General features: G+C 41.0%; 3 protein-coding genes across 3 annotated transcripts; 2 read left to right on the forward strand and 1 right to left on the reverse strand.

Annotated features, from left to right (window-relative positions):
• Positions 1-316: 316 nt before the first annotated feature.
• LOC111322472 (adenosine receptor A3-like) lies at positions 317-2,902 on the reverse strand. Its single transcript, XM_088734042.1, has one exon. The coding sequence runs from the start codon at positions 1,772-1,774 to the stop codon at positions 911-913; it is 864 nt and encodes a 287-aa protein (XP_088590168.1). The 5' UTR covers positions 1,775-2,902; the 3' UTR covers positions 317-910.
• A 7,382-nt stretch (positions 2,903-10,284) lies between these two features.
• On the forward strand, positions 10,285-13,172 carry LOC148724137 (tauropine dehydrogenase-like). The gene is made up of 3 exons (XM_088732778.1): positions 10,285-10,812; positions 11,505-11,810; positions 12,341-13,172. The coding sequence occupies exons 1-3, from the start codon at positions 10,714-10,716 to the stop codon at positions 12,731-12,733; spliced, it is 798 nt and encodes a 265-aa protein (XP_088588904.1). The 5' UTR covers positions 10,285-10,713; the 3' UTR covers positions 12,734-13,172.
• A 10,385-nt stretch (positions 13,173-23,557) lies between these two features.
• On the forward strand, positions 23,558-24,475 carry LOC148724138 (uncharacterized). Its single transcript, XM_088734535.1, has one exon. The coding sequence runs from the start codon at positions 23,558-23,560 to the stop codon at positions 24,473-24,475; it is 918 nt and encodes a 305-aa protein (XP_088590661.1).
• The last annotated feature ends 677 nt before the right edge of the window (positions 24,476-25,152 follow it).

The raw sequence follows: 25,152 nt of genomic DNA on the forward strand, positions 1-25,152 counted from the left end.
CTTCATGCCATTTTGGTCAAATTCCCATTACTACGTCTTATGTTAAATTTTAAATATCATATAAGTTTGTTAATAAAATGGATAGGCGTCAATCATTTTCTCCTTAAGCTATGTGCAGTTCAAATGGAGGAGACAAATAGATCGTTGTTGCTTTTAATGGCTTCACGGTACTGCCACTCCATTAGCCGGTCCAACGGACGAAACTTCTCCACCTGGAGAACATTTGGAAAATAACAGTGGTGCAGGCTTCGTTTTATTTCTATTGGTTATCAAATAAAATTCTCTCTTCAAAACAATCTTAAAGAAAATTAGCAAATAAAAGAAACAAATTCAGTTTTTAAATACGTTCGAAGTAACATATTTTTCAAGGTAGCTTTGTTTAAAACACCCATTACGAATCTTAATTTTAAACACCCCTGGGCTACAGGTTTGTACAGCGTGTTGTTCATAATATAAGTTATGCAAGACTTAAACAATTACAATACAGTTCCTGCTACTGAACCTCTCACTCGCTCGTCAATTCACTCATTAACAAATTGAAATTCAATATCATTCAGTGCACCTAATGGTAGACCAAATGGAAAAATGTCTTTAAACCATCCCTGAGCGAAGTCAGCAGCCTGTCTATCAAAGTTAGTGTAGTTACACGTCAAACATTTAATCATTTTAACGCTCTCTATTGAGGCGATGTTCCTTCATTTAATTGCTAAGACAGAGAACCATCTCAAAGTAATCACTACCCCAAAATGTTGGATTCTCTGTGAAACAGGTTGTCACTAGTCGTAGAAGAGTTCAACAAATCATGTTCATACCATTTGCTTTTGACTTTACTAAAACAACATTTGTAAACACGAAACTTCATTTTGAATTCCCTTATAGAGTTTTACATTGTTTTGTAGGACGTAAAGTTTCAATTTGATTCACTACAACACTTCAACTCTCTAATTGTGTCCTTTACTGCTTGTGTTACTTCCCTGATTTTCCAGCAGTAAAGAATGGGGTTTAGAGATGAGTTTAAATAAAGTAAAGATACGGAAAAGTACAAAACATTAACTCCGAAAGACACTCCAAGATAATTTGACATTGAAATAACACAGAATGGAGAGTAGCAAGCAAATAATCCAAGCTGTACCCATACTATGGCGGAAACTGTTTTCTTGTATCGTGCAACATTCAATGCAGTCGGTACAACGCCGCTGGGAGGCAGTTGTTGTTCTTGTTGGCGAACATGGCCCCGTACATGAAGCAGTTGTTGGCGGAGACGGAAATAGATCTTGGCGTAAGAAATAGTTGAGATGATAAGGGAAATAAATATTAAAACAATATATCCATAAAGCCAAAAGTCACCTGAAAAGAAGACACATCCAACTGAAGCAACAACTAAAAACCAACAGAAGATAATTAGCGCTCGCACCCGCCTTAATGTAACAACATGTCTGTATCTCAGACCCAACAACAGCGCGAGAAGTCTGTCCACACTAATTGCGGTTGATGTCAAGAGTGAAACTCCACAAAGTATAAAAGAGGAACAGGGAAGTATTATATCAATAATGAAGTTGGAGCGGTATATCATTCTTTCGTCAATATGTATCACTGTAAACAGCGGTTGTGCAATGATTCCAACACAAATATCAATGACTGCCAGACATCGAAACAAGAGTTTCGTTGGAGGATGAATCGAGGTCACTTTGCGAAGAGCAATAAGGATTAGAAAATTGCCCAGTATCGCAGTGATAGAGAAAATTATGTTCAAGGATGCAAACGCTACTTCCATACCCTCAGGTATCACCGGATCACTGAATTCAAAAGAGGAGTTTGTACGTTCATCCGCGGTTTTCAGCTTTCCTCTAACAACAGCAGAGAATCTGTTATCAGAAAGGAAGATGACGGCAATTGTAACTGTTCCTGCTTGTCTTCTTTTGACCGCTTAGCCTGATCGTTTGGGTGAGAGTAGTTCTGAGCAAGACTGTCGTTGGTATGGTAGTGACTGCTGTTTTGGGAACTGCTGCTGAAGCAACCAATAACGGAAAGTGAAGAGTCTTGGTCAATCGATATCTATAAAACTTGTTTGCGTACACTGATTGGTCAGTTTTACTTTGACGTAATTGGCCATGAGACTCAAATAAACGGTAGTCGTGTTGATCGGCCCCTTTCTTATTTAAATATATCCTAAGTAAACCGATTTCTACAGCGCAGATATGTGACCATATGGGCTAAGCACACTAACAAACGACCATGCAAATTATCTTGAATTCCACTTCAGCTTTGACTAGTTTAGTTTTGGCCTGATCAGATGATCATGCAAAGTTTCTTTCAATGATATGGGCTGTCATATTTCTCAGTGTGTCCGAAATTAATGGTAGTGCTTTAATTTGAAAAGATCCTGATTGAACCAGCTGCACGAGGGATGGATTATTTTACAATTTGACTTTCAAATATAGTAAAAACATCGGCAACAATTGTTGAATTGTCAAACTTGTACGTTCCCTAATTCTTTACCGCTGGAAATTAACCCTCAAGGAGAACAGCTTCCTTATAGGCCAGAACCCGCTCAAATTACTAGAGATCAGAGTGAAGAAGATCCCACAACATGATTGTATCAATCAATTTGCAGATCATTATCTAAGTGTTAGGGGCAACACAATATTTTGTGGTGCTTTCAGAGAGGTTTTTTCATAAAAAAAAAAGCATTTTATCATAACATTGTGCTTCCAAAAAACACGCCAGTGAGAAAGAAAAGATCAAGAATTCGAAGTTCAGAAAAAAAACCATTACCAAAGCACCCAGTCGAGAAAAGCCGAGTAATCAAGACAGCAAGTGTGTAACTCAAAATAAAGAAAATAGGATGTTTTGTTAACAATAAATATATAACTTTGGTTTTCGGACTAGTTTTGTGTGTTTTAGTTTTAAATATACATTACGAAAAAGTAGCATAATTTTTAAAAACTTTGAGCGTAATTTGGAAAAAAAAATCGGGCACTGCTAGTAGCATGTTATGCTACTTTTACTGGCACAGTCGTTAAGGGCCTAAAGAGCAATAAGTATTAGAACATTGTACACTGATGCAGTGATGGCGCTGAAACTGTTCAAGGCCACGAAAACTGCCGACATCCCCACACTTAGTTGATGACTTCCTCCTTCAAAGGAGGAGTTTGTAGATTCATCAGTGGTGTTCGGCATTTCTCTAACAGCAATAGAGAGCTTGTTATCAGTGAGGGAGATGTTGGCTACTGTTAGCAATAGAGAGCTTGTTATCAGTGAGGGAGATGTTGGCTACTGTTAGCAATAGAGAGCTTGTTATCAGTGAGGGAGATGTTGGCTACTGTTAGGGTTCCTGCTCAACTCGTTTTGATCCCTTTGTCTGATCGTCTGGGTGAGCCGAATAGTCCTGAGAAGGACATTTGTCGGTATATAGTAGTGACTGATGTTTCGAAAACTACACGTAGCGGAAGTAATTATTAAAGGAAAGTGAAGAGTCTTTATCAGTCGCTTTAATTTCTAGAAGACTTTTTTGTATACACTGATTGCTCAGTTTTGCTTTGATGTTACTGGCTGAGATTCAGTTGATAAATTATGGGTCGTGTGGATCGGTTCCTTTGTTGCGTAAATATGTCGTGCGTAAATACGTCGATTTTTATGGCCCAGATAGGTGACCTTATGAGCTAAGCACATTAACAAACGACCATACAAATTATCTTGAATTCCCCAACAGCCTTGACTAGTTAAGGTTTGGCCTGGTCAGATAATGATGCAAATTTTGTTTGAACTGATATTAGGTAGTCATAATTCTTATGTCTCTAATTAATGGATAGTAATGTCATTTTAAAAGATCCTGTAACTACATTGCAGCTGCATGAGGAATGGACTGTTTTGCAATTTGACTTTTAAATTTAGTAATTACATCGGTGATATTTTCAGTTTTGTAAAATTTGTTCCTATTCAATTTCTCTGCAGAATATCTCGGCCAGGAAACATCTTTAAATGAACAACGGAAGCTATGAATGTTTCAGCAAAAAGTAACGGATTTTAACGTTAAGCATGCGGGTGTTTTAGCACTCTGCAGTGACAGCAAATATTTCTTTAACACAACATCAAAAAGTTAAAACATGTATTTACGATTAATAAAGGCGAAACACGAACAAAGAACTAATTATCGTTTTCACCATCAGTTTGAAATTTTCAGCATAGCATTTTTGTGTAATTTGACTTTGAAATAAAGCAAATCCATCGGTAGTTTAATTGCTGAAACTTCGATCTCCAGCTGGCGAATATTTGAAGAAAGGCTGGCATATGGTTGTTTCGATTTTCATTGCTCACAACGTAACAGGAATTCTCCATGAAAAAATAACAATAAAACGTCGAAAACACCTTTTATCGGTTTTTCAAAACACGTTTTAAGTGACATTTTCTAAAAAGACCTTGATCGAAACACCCTTTACATGACTAGATTTGAAACCCCCAATCTTAAGCAGTGTGCAGCTTCTTGTTAATAAGTCACATTTGAAAAATGAAAATGGGCTTTTAGCCATTTTGGTCAAATACCCTCCTTTCTACGACTTTTTTATTGAGTTTTTAACCTGGTTTGTCGATAAAGTGGGTAGGTGTCAATCATTTCGTGTTCAAGCTACGTGCAGCTTTATATTGATGAGACACGGCGGTCGTTGGTACTTTTAATATCCACCACTGCGACTCCATTAGCCGGTCCAACTAATGAAACTTCTCCACCTGGTGAATATTTTGGACAATATAACTGACGCACGCTTCATCAGTTCTATTCTATTGGTTATTGAGTAAAATTCAAGCAGTCTTAAAGGAAACCAGCAAATAAAAGAAACAAATTCATTACTTTTTTAAACACGTTCGGAGTTACATTTCAAGAAAGCTTTATTTAAACGCCTCTTACAAGTCTACATTTTAAATGCCCCTGGGCTTCAGATTTATCCAGTGTGTTGTTGTTAAGTCCAAACTTAATAACTACAATACAATACATGCTATTGAATCTCTCACTCGTTTTTCCGGGAATTCACTCATTGAACGAAATCGAAATAAAAATATCATTCAACGTACTTAATGGTAGACCAAATGGAAAAATGTATTTAAACCATCCCTGAGCGAAGTTAGCAGCCTTTATCTGAAAATTAGTGTAATTACACGTCAAAAATTAAAGAATTATAGCGCAAGTAGACGCTCCCTATCTAAGGAGATATTTTTTTTCTTTGATTGATTAGACAGAGAACCATCCCCAAGGAAGTACCGCTTTAAATTGTTGGACGGTCAGGGTGAAATAGACCGCCACTGCTAAAACGAAGAGTTCAACAAATTATGTTCATGCCATTTCCCTTGAATTAACGAAAGCTACGTTTGTAAACGTAGAATTTTATTTCTAATTTCCTTACAGCCTTGACTAGTTTAGTTTTGGCCGGATCAGATGATGGTGCAAATTTTCTTTCAAGTGATCGAAATTAATGGATACGGCTTTCATTTTAAAAGATCCTACTTGAACCAGATGTGATATGGAATCTTTTACAATTTGACTTTCAAATATAGTAAAAACATCAGCGACGATTATCAGTTTTGTAATATTTGTTCGTTATTAATCCTTTACCGCTGGAAATTACCCTGACCGACGAAAAAGCATTTCAGTGTATTGACCGTAAAGTCAAAATATGTGCCACGATCATGAAAAGACAAAACGCGACCACAGTCCTATTTATCGTTTCCACCATCAATATAAACTTTTTAGCATGGAATTTTCTTTAGGAGAGATGTTATCATAAGATACAGATGATCTGCCTGGATATGTGTCAGTCACTGATTTCTTGTTCAAGCTGTGTGCGGCCTCCCAATGAGACGAAAAGATTAGTTGTTCCTTTTTTGTATCCATAGAATACTAAAAATATTGTGCGATGAGGAGGGAAGTTATTATAGTTTTGGCAAAGAACAGGAAAAACAGCTTGTGAAGTGTCTATCTTTGTATAAATTGATAAGGTTAACGTAAAGGTCTTGTGGCAAGACATTATTCATGCATGTCACTTTTCAAGTTTGGGAATACTTCTGCGAAGCGAAAAAATCCTCTAGACCATCACGAGAAAGAAGAAATATCAGAGGGTTGTCATTTCGTAGAGCACAACCGGTTCTCCTTTCGAAAACTAGTCGGCTATGTAGCTTTGCTCAGTAACCGGTGAAAGAGTAGAATTTAGCGGTGTATTAGAAATAGAGTTCGAAAACAGTTACCCGTAATTACTCCTTAGCGTAAGTTCAATCTCGACATTTTCTACCCGCCCAACGTAAAGCCACTCTTTGTCGGTACGCCAGAAAAATGGCCACTGCCACCTTTAGAGATAATTCCTTGTCTCTTTTGTCTGAAGTATGACCAGTATTTAGGTCCAGCTGTTTTTTTTTCCACATAAGTTTACACTGTTTTCAACGACATAAAGGTTCAATTTGGCTCAAAGCAACAGTTTAACTGTCTAATTATGTCCTCGATCTGCTGCTTATTTCACTTCCCTGATTTCCCAGCAGTAAAGAATCGTGTTCAGAGATGAGTTTACGTAACGGTAAAGAAAAAGAATCTAGCTGAAGGTAAATAATATTACCTTCGAAAAACTCTCCAAAACTTTCTAACATCAAAGTAACGCGAAAAGGAGGTTAGCAAGCAAGTAATCTAAGCTGTACCAATGCTATGGCGGACACTGATTTCTTGTAGCGCCGGTGCAACATCCAGTGCAGTCAGTACAACGCCGCTAGCTGGGAGGCTTTTGTTGTCGTTGGTGAACGTGGCCCAGTACAAGTTGTCAGCGGATACGGAAATTGATCTTGGCGTAAGAGATGATTGAGATGATAAGAGAAATAAACATCAAAACAGTATATCCAAAAGAAGGAAAATCACAAAAAAAATGATGTAACACCCGACTAAAATCCAAAAGAGATAATAAGCGCTCGCACCCGCCTAAATGTAAGAACATTTCTGTACCTCAGACCCAACAACAGCGTGAGAAGTGTGTCCACACTTATTGCGGTTGATGCCAAGAGTGAGACACCACAAAGTATTACAGAGGACCGCTGTATATATGTAATGGTGATGCTGGAGATCAGTGACCACCAAACATCGAAACAAAATTTATGTTGGAAGACGAATCGAAGTCACTTTGTGAAGAGCAATAAGGATGAGAACATTGCCTAGTGTCGCGTTGATGGAGAAAAAAGTGTACGCAGAAATTAATGGATAGTGTCTTCATTTTAATAGATTCTGTTTGAACTAGTTATGAAATGGATCCCTTTGCAATTGAACTTTCAAATATAGTAAAAACATTGGCGACAATTGTCGGTTTTGTCAAATTTGTTGGTTCTCAAAATCTTTAGCGTTGGAAGTTACTCTGACTGAATAAAAAGTATTTCAGTGCATTGACTGTAAATTCAAAGTATGTACTTGCGATCAAGAAAAGACAATACTAGAACAACTTGTTCGAAAAATAGGATTTAAAGTCCTATTTACCATTTCCACCATCGATATAAAAATTTCAGTATAGAATTTTCTTTTCGTCAGGAGAGATGTTATAATAATATACAGGTTGGATCTGCATGGATATCTGTGATGCAGTCATTTCTTGTTTAAGCTGTGTCCCGATTCCTACTGGTGAGACGAAAGGATTGGTTGTTCCTTTTTTGCATCACAGTTAATAGAGGGGACAGCTGGTTGACTGTGCACTCTCGTGGTGACGTCATAGGGCCAAAACGAAAACAAAGAGATACTCCTTTGATGTTCGCCGGGTCTCCTAACCAGTCCCCTCTATTAACTTGTTTGCATGCAGAGAATCCTAGCGGAATCATTTTGCGATCATGATGAAGAAGGGAAGTTATGAAAGTTCAGCAAAGAAAAGGGAAAATAGCTGATGAAGTGTCAGTTTTTGTTAGATTTAGACGTCCTGTGCCAAGACATGATTCATACATGTCACTTTTTAAATTTCAATATGTTTGTGAAGCGAAAAAATCCTCTGGACCACCCCAAGAAAGAAGAACTTGATTATCAGAAGCGTCTCATCTCGTGGATCACAGCCGGTTCTCCTTTCCACCGTAACAGACCGTCACAATCCACTACACACTGTAACAAGCCGTAACTACACGTCACAAGTAGTATCTGGCCGTTACACACTGAAACAGATATCTGGAAACATTCAACAAGAACTTACGCAAAGGAGATTTGCCATTTTAGAGAGACTTGTCGAGAAAACACACATCCGAAACTTCAACAGCACTCCTTTCTTCTTCGTACAAATGCCATCCCATCCGTGAATTCCATACTTGGAATACCCATAAAAAATTCCACTGCGATTATTTATTTGAAGATTTGTACCAAGCACTGGAGCAGAAACAATAGGACATGGGTCCCCTACGAGGTTTAAGCTCCAACAAACCCACCCATCCCGCCCCAGGGGAGGACATCCATCACACAGTAATCTCGTGGGTGGGAAATTAACGTCTCCTACCCCTAACCCTGCAGGAGACGGAACCTCCATTTATTCGTCCTTATCCGAGAAGACTAGAATATCTAACCATTTCTTGATGTTATAGAAAGGTAGCATATCCTTATCAATTATTTTAAGACCTTGAGTGTTGGTCCGGCCGGGGCTCGAACGCTCGACCTCCCGCACAACAGTCCAGCGCTCTATCCATTGAGCTAACCGGGTGGCACACTTTAGGGAGGCCTTAGCTGCAACAGAGCCACCGGTCACTTAAAAATACTCCGCTTCCACAGGCGTGTTATGAGCGACTAAAGTGTAACCACAACTCGCACAACGACTACTTGAGGGCGACAAAGCGTGAACTTCATCACCTTCGCGTGGAACCGGCCGTTTCTCTGGAGATGCCCGGGCGAGGCAGGTAAACAGATGATCCACGTTATCTTGGAGGGCATTGGGGAACAACAGCTTCGGAATACCTGGCGATGGGAATCGGAAGGAAGGACACTGAGGCCCTCCACAGCGCCCGCCACAGAAGAAAAAAATGCCATCCCGAAGTTCAAAAGCAAAGCAAACAGTGTAACATCTTCAGAAACGTTATCCAACAAGAGAAGGTCGATTTTGGAAATGTCTGCAATGATCTTCTGAGAAAAAGTTTCTTGTTTGACTTTGTTGTCTACTTCCTGTCGCAAGGAATCAATCGAAAAGGCAAAATAATTTCGCCATGTTCAATTCAGATGAATGAGTAAAGTCCAGTCCAAGTCCAGTCTGAACGAGTCAAGTCCAGTCTACCCAGTGTTGTGACGGCTGTGACGGTTGTGACGGCGTCACACGCTTAAAGAACGAAATCGTACAGAATATATCGGGCATCAGATGCATTGTGGATCGCATTTTCTATGGACTTTGATAGGCCTTCGTCGATATGTTGGTGCTTTGTCGGCCTCTTCTCTAGCTCCTAAATTCGTAGTTACGTTCTCATACGTTTTCACGAATCAACTTAACGGCCTGCTCCCAGTTGGCTTGTTAGCTCAATTAGTAGAGCGCTGCACTAGTATCGCAGAGGTCAGTGGTTCGAATCCCGTACAGGCCTGATTTTTTTTCAGGTCTGATTTTCGCTATTGCATAAATAGCGCTCTCCACTGCGAGGATCGTGCATTATACGTACATACTGTTGCGTATTTCCTTCTGGCTCGTTTATATATCAGTAGTTGCGCTATTTCTCTAGCATTGATACCGCTATTCACCGAATAATTTGTATTCACAGCTATCGAGATAGAAAAACCAAACGCCTCCGAATGGTGAAATGTGACATGTCACGAAATCACACTGCGTGATATTTTCATTCCTGCCATCACCCACACGATTAATTTTTACACGGCCGTCTGTAATTACTGCGTTAGAGCCATTTATCGTTTATGGAAAATCTTCACGGGTTTGTTGTAAACACAAAGTTAAGTTTATGATTTAATAATTTTTTCGTTAACTTTGCCCCGTTTACCAGGGATAGACTTCTAGCGAACTAAACTCAATCAAACTGTTTTATTCCGCTCTCGTATTCGCTTTCTTACAACGGGTGTGTAAAAAGCTACTCTGGAAAATTTGTAAGAAATCGCTCTCTTATACGATATTCTCTACATTGTGATTGGTTGCTAACTACTGATTTGAAAAAGTCATTCAAGGTTGCGTTGATAATGTAAACCGATCAATGGCTTACATCATTACGGGGGGGGGGGGGGGGAGGGCTTCTAGCTCTTGACATAATGTTCACACTCTTCATCTGATATGTGCCACGCACAAGTAACAAAGTCTCCGACAATTTTTCAGAAAAAAAGTTATGACAGACAGCATCAAGCATCTGATCTGTGGAAGTGGCAATGGAGCTCATACCTTCGCAGGCATCGCCTCTTCGCATACGGCAACTGAAGTTAGAGTGCTCAGTTTGTATCAAGACGAAGCTGAACGATGGAGCAAAATCATGTAGACCACTGACCTGGAGATCACCTGTCATCACCGCGACCAAGAACCGAGCGACATTAGATCCAAGCCGGCTTTGATTACTAAAAACCCAGAGGAAGCTGTGCGTGGTGTTGACATTGTAGCTTTTGTGCTGCCAGCATTTGCTCATCAGGTGTTTCTGGAGGCGCTTAAGCCGTATATCGAGCCTGGTGTGATAATTGTTGGTCTTCCTGGGGCCTCAGGACTAGAATTCCAGGTTCGAGGAATCTTGGGAGAAAAAGCGAATACGTGCATAGTGATGAATTTTGAGTCGCTGCCTTGGGCGTGTCGCTTGGGTGAATTTGGCAAGAAATGTGATGTTCTTGGGACCAAGGATTCAATGGTAGGAGCTATGCAGGTAAGCAGACCCATTTAATAACATAGATATACGACGTATAAATAGGATTTCTCTTCATTGCCGCTACCAAGACATAAGCGGCTGAAAGTGTGATTTCTCGAGTTCGAATCCCACCAGCCTTGCGCGCCATACCTCTCCTTCCCCTTTTCCACGCACCTCCTTTTATACTCTGCGTGCGTTCGTTAGAACATTCCAAAAGTACTACTAACAGCCAATTTTCCAATGTGGATGAAAGGCTGCTAAAAAATTCCCAAATACTTTAAACTTGGTGAATCGAATAACAGAAGTAAGTAAGTATTTCAACGGAACTCGAAGCCTATTTGAAATGCATTTCATCCGAGAATAGACATGTCTATGTAGCTTACATTATAGGATTTTTCAAGTCGACTGTCAACAGAGCAAAAAAAGCTGGCTTGATACTCTCACTACTGCATATTACTCTTAATACTATCTAATAGTGGAGTGATAAAACACGTGACCTCACGGGTCATTCGAATCCATAACAATCGCTTTTGACGGACCAAAGACGGGTCTTGGCATAGCCGCGTTCAGTTCTTTGTGCTTTGCTAGATTATCTCTCCCAGATATATCTAACAAGAAGTAAAGATACAAAAGCACAAAGCAATTGGGCTTCAAAGGTATTCCCAATAAAGCATGCTCTAAAACTGTTCTTTATTATCATTATTCGTTAGGTCGGAAGAAATGCAACACCAAAGAAAGACCCTCTTACTACCCTACAGAATCTGATCGGTGACCACCCTCGTTTGAAGGTCTCCGGGCACCTTATTGGCATGACTCTTATGAGCCCTAACGCGTATGCACATCCGTCAATCATGTTTGCTCAATGGGAAGGGTGGAACGGGAAACCTCTGGACAAAGCGCCTCTGTTTTGCACGGGGCTGAGTGAATTAGCAGCAGAAATCTTGTCGAGTGCCTCCGAAGAGGTTTTAAAAGTGAGCAAGGCTGTTAGTGAAAAATCTGGTGTGGACACATCACAGGTAAAGAAAGGGAAGAAGAAGAAGAAGAAGAAGAAGTTTTAGGGTGTTATCATAGGTACACGGGAAAAGCCGGTGTAAGATGCTACTTGAAGAATTTCTTTACGGCTGATCGTGGAGCATCAAATTTTATGCGCATTTTCTTCCTGCATGATTTTTTTTCAAACTCATCACTTTCAACCCCCCCCCCCCACCCCATTTTGTTGTTGTTGTTATGATCTGTTTCTGAGTGATAGAAACTATGGTGTGTACCCATTGTCTAGTTTTTTAACCACTTACGATCCTCCTGACCTGTTGGGCATCATTAAATTGACTAACTTCTGATCAGCCCAGTGTCTTTAATTTCCTCAACCATTGCAAAGAAAGGACGCCCTCTAAGGTAAGAATCTAAGCATATGACGTCAGCAAGAAAGAGATGAAATAGTTCCTTTTCCGATGAAATATGTATGCCGGTCCATGAAATTCGTGGTTACTGAAAAGCGATTAGTTAGAAGAGTTCTCTTGTGATGAGTTTGTTTCTTTCTCCGCTTCAGGTAACGAGCATCTATGATCTTCTTATCAAGTTTTATTCTCACGAAATTTCCGATAATTCAAGCTTGCGATCTTGTTTTTGCACAAACGCCGCTTATCAGGGTCTGAAGCATCCGATGAAAAAACACAACAAACATTCATTCGTACCAGACTTCTCTCATCGTTATCTGACAGAGGATGTCCCGTATGGACTGGTGGTTATCCGGGGTATAGCGGAAATCGTACAAGTGGACAAGCCTACCATAGACAAAATTCTTCTGTGGGCTCAAGAGAAAATGGGAAAAGAGTACCTTGTCGGGTCTAAACTTCAGGGTAAAGATGTTCTTTCTACGCGAGCACCTCAAAGTTATGGACTGACCTCGCTAGACGCTATTTTAGGAAAGCCTAGTTTGTAGCTCTTAAAAGGTGTCTTATATTCATTAAACCTGGTTCAATAGATATTAAACTGGTTAACAAAGACCGACAATCGTTGCCCATGATCTTCATGTTTCACGAGGCTTTCGCAATGGAAAGTATTGTCTGACATAGGCTACTTTGATATTAATTTAATAACAGCAATAACAGAACAATAAAAAGGTTAAAGAGCAATCACTGTCTTAAAAAGGTTTCCATACAAACTAAGTATAGTGTAGTGATAAGAAATCGTAAATTAGACAACAATGTTTTTATAATATTCGAATAATAAACAGAAGGATTAAAAAGCATCGTCGAAAAAACAAAATGGCGGTTGGCGACTGAATTAGACGTAAATCAAGACCCCACCATGCGCTTTTTTCCTCCAGTTTGCATCACGATAAATAATAGTTGCATCGAAATAAAGTAGACTAAAGATCAGCTGAGTAATTTTTATGACTCCGGAAAAAGCGATAAACCAATCTAACCTTAAAGGCAAGGCTGAACAACAGACCTCAATCGAACGCGTCATTTTAACTGCCAACACACCTCGATAACCACCATCTTGAGTACACACGAAGAACAGTATCTATTCACCAATTTCCAGTAGAAGTATTGGAACATACGGCGAGAAATAACGAATAAACAGCAAACTTTTCGAATTAGGTGAGAAAATCTTCGATTTCCGAAATGGTCGCCATGTTGTGACGTCACGAGGCTACCAAATCTGATAACTATCCCATACTGTTTATGGCGAGTATTTTTGCTCGTGGATAAGGTTTGAGTCTCAATGGCAGAGTGTCGTAAAACCAAAACCAAAGTAAATGCAACAAACGCCAATCAGATAAATGGAACATATAACAAGGAACCAATGAGAACTTAAAATGAAAAACATAGGCATGCTAAGCATGGAAGGGTTTATTTTTTGGGATTAGTGGCATGAGGTGAGACGCTTTGCGTAACCAATGTTGTTATTCTCGTCAAAGAAAAAAAGTATTAACTTTTAAAGATTCCAACCAAAATGTCGTATTACTTTACTTAATTGGAGGATAAAAACCCTTCCAATTTATCTGAAGTAACCCCTTACACAGGTCTGTGATGTACTGTCTCTGTTGTCGAAAAATTAATTGCATTAGTGTCGCTCTTATCGCCGTTCCGTAAGAGACAAGATCAAAATTATTCTGTCATTTGCCTCACTCTGACATATTGTACCAGGAAATTTGACTGTGGAAAGCAAAACCGAAACTATATTACTCCAATTAAACCTGTTCTCCGAATAAATTACATTTTATTAAACGAAGAAGAAGTGACTTGGAATAACATTTGACGATAAAAACTTCCGACAAAACGTTGCTTGATAACATTGTAAAATTTAAAAAACGATAAAAAGCTATACAAAGCTGAAATCGACCACGTTTCGACGTTAACATAACGTCGTTATCAAGTCAAGAATCTATAAAAATAAGTTCTTCAAATACTAAAAACGAACAATAAGAAAATAATTTTCGGGTTAAACAAAAAGTTAAGCACGTATGGAGTACGTTTGCACGTTCAGATTAGGTTTGAATTTCTTAATATAAAGCATTTCATTTCATTGATTGTTTAGTGTTTGACGAAAGAGAACGAAGAGAGGAAAGGCTTTCGGGTGGGTTAACAAAGTTAACATGAGCTCATTAATTGGTTGCTTTGAAAATTGACTAAAAGAAGTACTTTGGTCGGGTTGAACTTTTTTCAGCGGGACAGAATTATGTGGTAATGTTTACCGTGTTTGCGCAAAATGTCATGTAATGGGGCAACGCCTAATAAACAATGACAAGAAACAACGAAACCGTGTTGGGAAATTATCGTTTAAACACGGAGGGCCGGTTCTTTATAGGTAGTCTAACCCAAACCACGGTTTTTACGCAATAAGTTGGCCTCAGGCTTTCATTATAAGAGGGTTAATTTAAGTAAGTAAATGTCCTTCATTTTTTTCTTTTCTTTTCTTTTCTTTTCGTTGTTTTGACTCCTCTTAAAACAACTGTTAATATCATCTCGGATGTATATAATCATGAGAAAAGTAAGAGTATGCTTTATGGCCGTCTAAGACAAAATCATATCTGTTTGGAAAACATGCGTTTTGTGTCTGGTGGGTTCAGATAATTCCCGAATTCTAGGACCGTCTATTTAAAAATGAAGCCGATAGCGAAAGCTGTTTTGTAACGAAAGACTCCTATGAGCTAACTCATGATATATCTTAATTATTCAAGTGGGTGAGCACTTTAATTCTCAGCCATCTCCAACCGATAGCAAGTGAAGGACCCTTTAAATGACTAGTTGATTATCAACTTTTAAAGCGTTAGCTAGAGCACTAAAATTTGGAGCTAGAAGTAAACCATAAACATATACCCCACAGATATTTGAACAGACAGTAGAACGAACCTTGGGGACAGAAGCAAACCTAGTAGGGGAGGCAAGGGATAACGCGATTGATCCAAGTCTTAACGCACGCATTAACGTATAACAGATCAAAGAATGGCATGAGTGAGTGAATTTTCTTTTCATACCTAAACCTCATTGTAAGACATCTTACTTGCGTCATCATGAGATAAAACTAAATGACTTATATTCGGGAAAATTGCATTTACCCTCGTTTTAAAAGAGGCTTCCCTTTAAAAAGAAAATAGGCTAAGATCGACGCGATACGAAGCGTGTGACGACAGAATAAAGATAGGGAAAAAACTACGCGAGTGACTAGTGTTGCTGTACTGGGATTTCCAACAAAGCCCACGCGGGAAAATTCATCATGCTTAGTTCGTTGTTTACTTGACTTCACGCCACGGCCAGAAAATTGCGTAGCGTTACGTTGAAAATTCTGAAAAACTACGATTTAACACAAAATATTCCATTAAACTGTACTTTTTTAACACATTGTAACTCGAACATAGTATTTACCAGGCCATGTAATCGTCAAATTGTCGCTTGGCCCTGCTTGAAGTCTGAAAGTTCGGTTTCCAATTTACGTCCACAGTTCGCATCGCTTTTGATAATCGTACTGTGGTTGATTCGAGAGCTTATTCTGTCACCTTTAAGACTTTGATATCCATTGTTTTCCAAGAAGAGTATTCTATAGCATTGCTACTTTATATTCTGAGCTCCACAAGGTCTAACTCGATCGCAAGGGAACGAAAAATCCGACTTGAAAATTTTGAAGGTCGGCCGCGTGGACGCCATATTTTCAAATTTGATCAATTAATGTGAACGCACAGAATGATACCCCTCTAGTACCCCCTAAAGCCATCAAAATATATGCGCAAACGACGGATTCTGGTTGGTTTATTGATCTCCAAACTATAGAGGAAGTTTGGGGACAAAATTCTGCTTAGTAGGGGAGGTAGGGGGAAAGCGTTCTCGAGCGAGCCAGTCGTTCGGTCGGTTATGGGCGGTTAAGCAAAACGAAAAATTTTTTTTTCGCGTTGCGGGTTTGATCCAACCACTCCTTCGTAACAATAAAAGTTACTATGATTGTGGCAGTACCATAAGGCCATCTACGGCATGACTCACTAGACAGCATAAGCATAAAAAGAACGCAACCTTTTGACAATCTTTCTCATATATGCTTATAATAATAATAATAATAATAATAATAATAATAATACTAATAATAATAATACTAATAATAATAATACTAATAATAATAATGATTATGGCGGCAAGTAGTGTGGACGTGTTTTAGAGTGTTCTCATAAAAATCCGTTCCCATCGAAAGCAGGCCGAGTTTAGAGCGCCAGAGCATCCTTCAAAGTATCTAGTATACTTTGCAGATTGTTAAGCAGTTTTGCGAGACTATTTGGCCTCTCTGAGCGGGAGTTTTAGCTGAATTGATTTTGATTTTGTTTGTATGTGCGAGCGATTTGTGTCATGGCGGATGGACGACGACAACAGGCGAACGGAAGGATACGATGGAATGTTAGGATGAACAATGACTTGTTGGAGTGCAAGAAGAGAGCTTTGGAAAGGGTGAAATCAGATAATCCCCCGCGGTTGAATAATGGACGAAAGATGGGTTATCTGCAGACGATGAAAGAATTGTGGGAAGAGAAAGGATATGGTGACTTCGCACTGACGAAGACACACCTGGACCAATCATAGATCAAATTAACTATTACTGTGAAATATTTCAAATTTAAAATAACAACAGCAAACATAATATGCATAGTAACAACACTCCCACTTTGACGTTGCTTATTTGACAGTCTTCATGCATAGCTTAGTAACAAGTTTCTCAAAGCGATGCTTAGGCAAAGGTTTCGTAAGGATGTCAGCAACCATCTCGTCCGTGCCAATGTATTTCAAGGTGATCGCTCAGTTTTGTACTCTTTCGCGAACGAAGTGGTAACGTATATCGATGTGTTTTGTCCTGGCATGGCCCACGGGATTTTTAGCCATCGAAATAGCCCCTTGGTTGTCTTCATATATTTCAGTTAGTCCCTCTGGGGGTTCTCCCATGTCTGCCAATAACCTTCGAAGCCAGATTGCTTCCTGAGCGGCCGTACTGAGTGCTACATACTCCGCTTCTGTTGTCGACAATGCGACGGTAGCCTGCTTTTTGCTTAGCCAACTTACTGCCCCACACGCCAGTGAGAACACGTTTCCTGAGGTAGAATGACGGTCATCCATATCACCCGCCCAATCTGCATCTGAATAACCAATCAAATTTCCATCAGCACATTTCTTGTAACTCAATCCAAGATATGCAGTTGCTTTCAGATATCTGAGGACTCGCTTTGTTGCTGTTAAATGATTTTGTGTCGGATTGGCACAGAACTTCGACACAACTCCCACTGCTTGGGCGATGTCTGGACGAGTTGCGATTGCAGCATAAAGTAGACTTCCTACAATCGATTGATACAAGGTCACATCAACTGGTCTGCTAAAACCATCTTCCTTTTGCAGCTTGACGTTCAAATCAGCAGGTGTAGACACCGGTTTTGCTTCTGTTTGCCCAAAATTCTCGAGCATCTTTTCGACATAGTGTCCTTGATGAAGGAAGACTTGCTTATTTTTCACATCTTGAACGATATAGTAATGCAGCTCTCCCATATCTTTCATCTTAAACTGCAGCTTTAGACTGTCCTTGACACTTCTCATCTCCGTGATGTTTCTTGCTAGAATCATCAGATCGTCAACGTGGACCCCAATAATAGTCAGTGCATCCTTTCTGATAAATACGTAGGGATCTGCAGAGGCTTGAATAAAACCAATCTTTTCAATGCACTCCCGAAGAACTTTGTTCCAACAACGGGAAGACTGCTTTAAACCATACAGCGATTTCTCTAGCTTACATACCAGATGCTCCTCCCCAGGTTTCACGTATCCTTCCGGCTGCTGCATGTAAATTTCTTCATCAAGTTTACCGTCAAGAAAGGCTGTTTCTACGTCCATCTGGTGAATCAGCAAATCATTCTGAACTGCAAATGCTAGCAGACAACGTATTGAAGAGAAACGAACAACTGGCGAAAAAGTTTCATCATAGTCAATACCATATTTCTGGGTGTAGCCCTTGGCCACTAGGCGTGCTTTGAATCGTTCCACTGTACCGTCACAGGAGTGTTTCAGTTTAAACACCCATTTGCACCCAACAGCTTTCCGACCTGGAGGTAATTCAACCAACCTCCATGTCTTGTTTTCAATCAGCCAATTGTATTCTGAATCCGTCGCGACTTTCCACTCTGTAGCGTGATCACCTGATCTTGCTTCTTGTATAGATGTAGGTTCATCAATCCCAGAAACATGATAGGCGACATGGTGTACGCGGTGAGTTGCCGTGTCTACGTATTCGTCATAACCATATCTGACTGGTGCTTTTCGTGTTCTTACTGACCGTCGAGGCTTCCCTGGCGAGTCATCTTCTAAATTCTTCATTTCTTCTTGTCCTCCTTCATCTTTTCCAGGGATTACTTCGTTTTGCTCTGCTTCCTCGCTCCTTGTGTCTGGCTCTGTTGTCATGGCTCGCTTCTGGCCGAAATCGTTTTCATTAAACTCCACATCTCTTCGGATATACATCTTTCGGTTCGTCTCATCAAAAAGACGATATCCTTTTGAAGTTAAGCTGTAGCCCACAAAACGCATCTTCCACGATTTCTTGTCAAGCTTTCGTCGTTCACTGCCTGGTACGTGGGCATAGGCCATACACCCAAATACACGCAGGTGGCCCACATCTGGTTTCCTTCCATACCACCGCTCATAAGGAGTTTCATTCTCTTTTAGCGCCGTCATTGGAAGGCGGTTTCTCACATAGGCAGCTGTAGTAACGGCTTCAGCCCAAAAGGTGTCCGATAATGCCGCATGCTTGATCATCGAACGTGCAGACTCGACCAAAGTCCGATTCATTCTTTCTGCTACACCATTCTGTTGGGGTGAGTGTGGGACTGTCAGCTCATGTCTAATTCCTTTCACCTTCAAATAGTTCCGTAATTCAGTAGACAAATACTCGCCGCCATTATCCGTTCGCAAAGTTCCTATTGCCTTGCCGACATCTTTGGTAACGGAAGCTTCAAATTCTACAAACTTCTCTAACACTTCTGACTTGTGTTTCATGAAGTGTACAGCGCAGCGCCTAGAGTAATCATCAATAAACGTAACAAAATACTTTGCTCCTCCAATCGATGGCGTGTGCATAGGACCGCAGACATCACTGTGCACCAGCTGTAGTCTTCGCGTCGAGCGAATCTCTCCCACTGCGGGAAACGGTTTTCTACACATCTTTCCTGCCAAACATCCTTCACAGAAAGACAGTTCAGTTATTTTCTTGATGTTAATCCCTCGTACGGATTCACTCTCCACACATTTCTTAAGGCGTAGCTCGTGTACGTGTCCAAGACGTTGATGCCATAAGTCGCTACCCTGAGATGACTCAACTGAGACGTACGTAGTGTCCGTAGTGATTGCAACTTGACAGTCTAGTTGATAGAGTTTATCAACCAGTGATCCCATTCCACGAAGCTTTCCATTTCCATCCCAAATACAACATTTTTGGGGACCAAACTCTACAGCGTTGCCCTTAGAAACTGCAGCTCTTACAGAAAAAAGGTTGCAAGTGAGTTTAGGGACGTACAGGACATCATATAAGACTGCTTTCTTGGATTCGGTTGCTTGAAACAGCATATTCATTCGTATACTCCCAGATCCCAACGCTTTCACAACACGACCATCACCCAGCGCAACATGTTCAGGCTCGGCAAATTCCTGAAAATTCACCAAAACATTCTTTTCTGTCGTCATATGACTTGATGCGCCCGAGTCGATAACCCAAGGACAACAATTTTTGTTTGTAGACTCCACACTCTCAACAGACGCCTAAAACGCAGTAGCATAAACGTCTTCACCTTCGAAGTCAGAATTATTCGGTCGGCGCTCGTCGCTGTTGACTATTTTTGCTTTGTGCCATTTAAATTTCTTGGGACAATAACGGCGAATATGACCCACATCACCGCATTCGAAACATGTCAACTGCTTACGGGGCGGATCGCTTGGACAATTACGGCGAATATGACCCGCAGCACCACATCCGAAACATGTTGGCCGATCGCGTGGCGTATCTCTCCTGAAGGCCCCGTTAGCGCTGATTCAGCTTCATTCAAGTGACCGGATAGCTCAGATTGCTTCATTTCTTCGTGAATAAGTGCTTGTTGGACATAATCCAGGCTAACTCCATCTACTCTTGCTTCGATAGCGGTGACAAGGATCGCGAAACTTCTCGGCAAACTTCCTAACAAAGTCACAACTTGATCCTCTTCGGAAATGGGCGCTCCAATTGCCGCAAGTTTATCAGTTATATCTTTCATGAGCTTCAAATGTTGTTCCACTGGTGTACCTTCTTTCATCTCGGAACGAAAATATGGCAAGAGTACCAGATAACCCCATACATTAATTATGCATTCAGTCTTTGTTCAATTAAAACAATAGCGATAACAAGAGAACTCCGCAGAGACTAGCAGTCTTTGTTTTCAAAATTTGGATTTTTTTCCTAAGTCTTTTTTGAAACAGGGTAAATTTGGCGAGTTTTGGCTTTGCAAAACGGAAAACTCAATTAATTTTCTAGTGGTTTTTAAATTTGAAATATAACTGAATGTTCAGTTTCGCTTTGAAAGCGTAAAATTGGCCGGAAAATAACGTTAAGTCTACGGTCAGGCTTTGAAGTTTGTCAATGCAAAGTTTAAATAAATGTTGTGTCTTACCTGTTCTTGTGGTTTTGGTTGATTCTTTTATTATCCTTTCGTGTCCTAGTGATGAAAATTGTTCGTGAAGGCCGGTGCATACAGCGATGCAAAGAAACCTTTGTATCTAGTCTTTCTGGACTTCACAAAGTTGGGCGATATGTTCGATAATGTTTCCAAAGGGATCGTTTTCGTATTGCTGACGCCACATATATTCTTGTAGGTAGCCATCGAAAAGTCCTTTGGATGTTCCTGTTTGGGGCAAACCTCGCTTGATTCCCCACCATGTATTTTCGATACCCTGTGTGGGCGCACCGGTGAATTCCGGTGCATTGAAGCCATTCCATCGCAACGCTTTTTTGAACATCGCCACTCGTACCCGTCTCGCGATGAAGCACGTCGCGTCCAGCTAACTTCATTGCTGCACCCAGCTCGAGGACATTTTACCAACGTCACAAGCAGGTTGTGATCCTTACACCTCTGTATGCACCGGTCGTGATCCGATAATATTCGAGAAAGTCTCCCCATCTCCGAGTTGTTGTTGTTCTTTTTCCTTCTATCTTCTTCTTTCGTTGATGTTATTAGAAAGAGGTATGAATAAATTTTGTTTTCTATGTGGTATTTGGCCAATCGTAGAGAAGAAAAAATGCATTCTTTAGTGCAAAGGGGACCTTTGGTGCATTATATCAATGCACATATATTGTTATGAAAATTTTTTTACTGAAAGGTAAAAGAAAATTTAGCTTTTGGAGAGGAACTCCTAACTAGTTTGCGTAGTATAGTGGTAAGGCTATGGTTTGATAATTGTCTGATAATAACGCGTTGCCTGAGGAGCGATGGTTCAAGGCTCAGCAGAACTGCCAAGAAGGTAAAAAGGAAAGGAAAGGAAAGAAAAAAAAAACCGAGGAGAAGTTAGGAACGAAGGGGAGAAAGGAGAAAAACGTGAGAAAGGAATGGAGACGAAAAAGCCGCTTTCAATCAATTTCTCTTTTATTGAAGCAGTAAGTACTTATTAGTAATGAACATATGCTAAACCCGTGGGAATAAGTCATTGCCTTAAAAACAATACGGTGCATACATAATTAATGAAATTGAATGCATAATTAATGTATGGGGTTATATGGTACTCTTTCCGGGAAGTGAAACAAGGAAGGAGGGAGAGAGTGTTTGCGAAGAATTGGGTGAAGATATTAACGGGTTGCAAAATGCTAATTCGTGCGCTGTGCAGGAAGATTTGGATTTGCATATGAGAGAACGATTTAGTCCCGAGGGAGTGACAAGTACCATCAGTGAAGAGGCACGCACTTTGCTTGAATCATCAATTACCATCTTACGCCAAATTAACACCTGCTAAGGTCAGTACAAAGCTCGCGAGTTTGACACCCTTATTAAGGAGAAGCCAACAAAGCGCGACCTCGAGAACATCAATCAAGCCTTAGCAGAGCTGATGAGACAACAGAAAGTACTCCCTACGGACAACCTGTTCACGTATCTTTGGATCGCAAGCTGCGTGCTGTACTCTGTTGTTATTGCATTTTTGTTGTACAAAGGTTGGAAAAAGAAAGGCCCGAAAAGACCATCAGCTGGAGAGAGTAAGCTACAGAAACGGCGCCGTTTGTACGTAGGAAAAGTATGTGAAATAAGGAAACAGATTTCAATTGCCAAAGCGGAAGTGGATCGCTTGAAAGAAAACCGAAAGCTCACCAAGAGAGGGAGAAGGAACCGGGAGATTTTGCACAAGGAATGCCGCACGTTATCGATAGCATCACTTGTCGGGTATATTGAGAAGAAGAAATCCTCTTTACGAAAACTGAAGAAAGACTTTGTGCGAGGCAACAAGCTTGAGGAAGCATTGTTGATTAATCAACAATTTAAAGATGATACTAGCCGGGTATATGCGGGCATGAGAAGAGTGTTGGCTAACGACCGAGAGAGTGAGCGTCCAAAATATGTAGACCCTGGGAAACGGGATGAGCAAATAAAGGAGAAGGTGTTTGTTAATATCGAAGAAGCAAGTAGCTTTTGGAAGGAATTATGGGAAGGGAGCGGAACGGGAAACGGAAGCGCGGAATGGCTGCATGATTTGCAAGCTGTTATTCACGATCGTGTCCCTCCTTCAGTGGAGGAGGCCTGGGACATAGTTACGAGTGAGGCTGTAAACGTTTTAGCGCCGAAGAAGAATTGGAGCGCACCTGGACCGGATCGTATCGCCAATTTTTGGTGGAAACGTGCCCAAGCGCTGCATTAGGGTGTTATTTCGTCATTCCGTGTGATCTCCGAGTATGAGGAAGAGTATCCAGCATGGTTTTGTGGAGGGAAAGCAATGTTAATCCCAAAACCCAGAGAGTTTACCAGCCACAACCAACGACCCATCACATGTCTAAACACGCTTTATATTTGGTTCACTTCGTGTCTACTTGTCACAACAAACCAGCATCTTGAGGAGAACGATCTAATGGAGGGTGCGCAGAGGGGGGCACGTGCAGGGTGCAGTGGAACAACAGACAACTTATTGATCGACCGAACAGTTGCGTTGGATTGTTATAGGAGGAGGCAAGATTTGAGCGTGGCCTGGATTGATGTTAAAAAGGCGTACGATTCTGTAGATCATAGTTGGTTGAATGGGTGATGACGTTACACAGGTTTCCCACATGGTTGTGTAAAGTCATTGCTAAACTGTGTAATAGTTGGAACAAAAAGGTAGTGGCGATCACAAGGGAAGGGAGACAGACCTCCGAAAGGATTAAGTTCAACAGAGGGTTACCACAGGGGGATGCATTGTGCCCGAGGCTGTTCACCGTATGCTTGAACCCAGTGGCATGGAAGATCAGAGCCGCTGAAGGATACTGGATGTCCAAACCTATTAACAGCAAGGTTATAGGACTCTTGTATATTGATGATATCAAGACCTTCGCTGCATCGGAGAGTAAGCTTGAACGGGTTATGAAGATGGTTAAGTCATCTATGGAGGATGTGGGGTTTCAGTGGAACCTAAAGAAGTGTGCGGTGGCCCATGTGAAAAGGGGGGTACAAGTGACTGCTTTCTCAGGGGGGAGAGTTGTGGAGTCGACTAGAATACCATGTATTGATGATGGTGAGCGGTACAACTTCCTTGGAGTAGTTGAGAGTGTTAGGCAGGAGGATAAGTTGGTCCTGGAGTGTGCAGCAAGAGAGTATCTCAGACGATTTTCAGTTATTTGGACAAGTCCCTTGCCCGATTATAATCGGGTGGTAGCGTCAAATCAGTTTGCATTGCCTGTTCTTGGATATCTTATGTGGACACAACAGTGGCCGGTGATGGAACTTAAGCAGATCGGTAGGGAAGCGCGCAAGATTGTTGTCGAGAGTGGGGGTAGACACCCATGCAGTTCGAATGCATTGTTGTATATGCCAAGAAGTAGAGGAGGGCAGGGATTGCGCTCTGTTGAAATGGAGTACAAAGCCACAAAAATCAAGGGTGCAGTCAGACTCCATGGTAATGAAGATCGTGCACTGGGAATGGTACGGGAGTTTGAAGAGCAAGCGGCGAGGATGGGGCGTAGGTAAATTTTTAAAGAAGCGGCTAAGTGCGCGTAGGAGTTGGGGCTGGAGTTGGATTTGGACCACGCGCAAGGGATCAAGAAAGAGGTGCGGAGGTGCCAAATTGAGAAGTTAGAGGATGAGATCAGAAACCAACGGTGGCAAGGGCGTCTAGTGACTACTAGGCTGGAGGATGAGAGTTTGAGTGCCGATGGGTGTTTCTGGTGGCTCACAGAGTGGAAGAACTGCCCATCACACACAATTGCTGGACTCGTCGAGCTATACGAGCAGCTATTGCCAACGCGAGTATACACGAGTCAGAAGACCCACACAAGCGGAGAACGCGAGGTGAGGTGCAGATTATGCGGCAAGGCTGAGAGAGTGTGGCACATATCTTGTCAGGATGCAGTGCGCTGGCCCAGAGCAAGTATCTCTCTAGACACGACGCAGCACTGAAGGTACTGTTTTACCAACTGTTGTTTGATGAGGGATTTACAGACGAGATACCACCCTGGTACTCACCCAACAAGCCGAAGCCCGTGTATAAGTAAGAGAATGTTAAAGCTTACTGGGATGTCCCTATATATGCTGATCAACAAGAGGTCAGATGCAATAGGGTGGATGCACGCATTGTAAATCATATGTGCAAGAGAGTTGTGACGCTGGAAATGAGCTGCCCGTGGGTTAACAATCGGACAAGAAAG

Source organism: Stylophora pistillata, chromosome 9 (genome assembly GCF_964205215.1).
Source record: "Stylophora pistillata chromosome 9, jaStyPist1.2, whole genome shotgun sequence".
NCBI lineage: Eukaryota > Metazoa > Cnidaria > Anthozoa > Scleractinia > Pocilloporidae > Stylophora > Stylophora pistillata.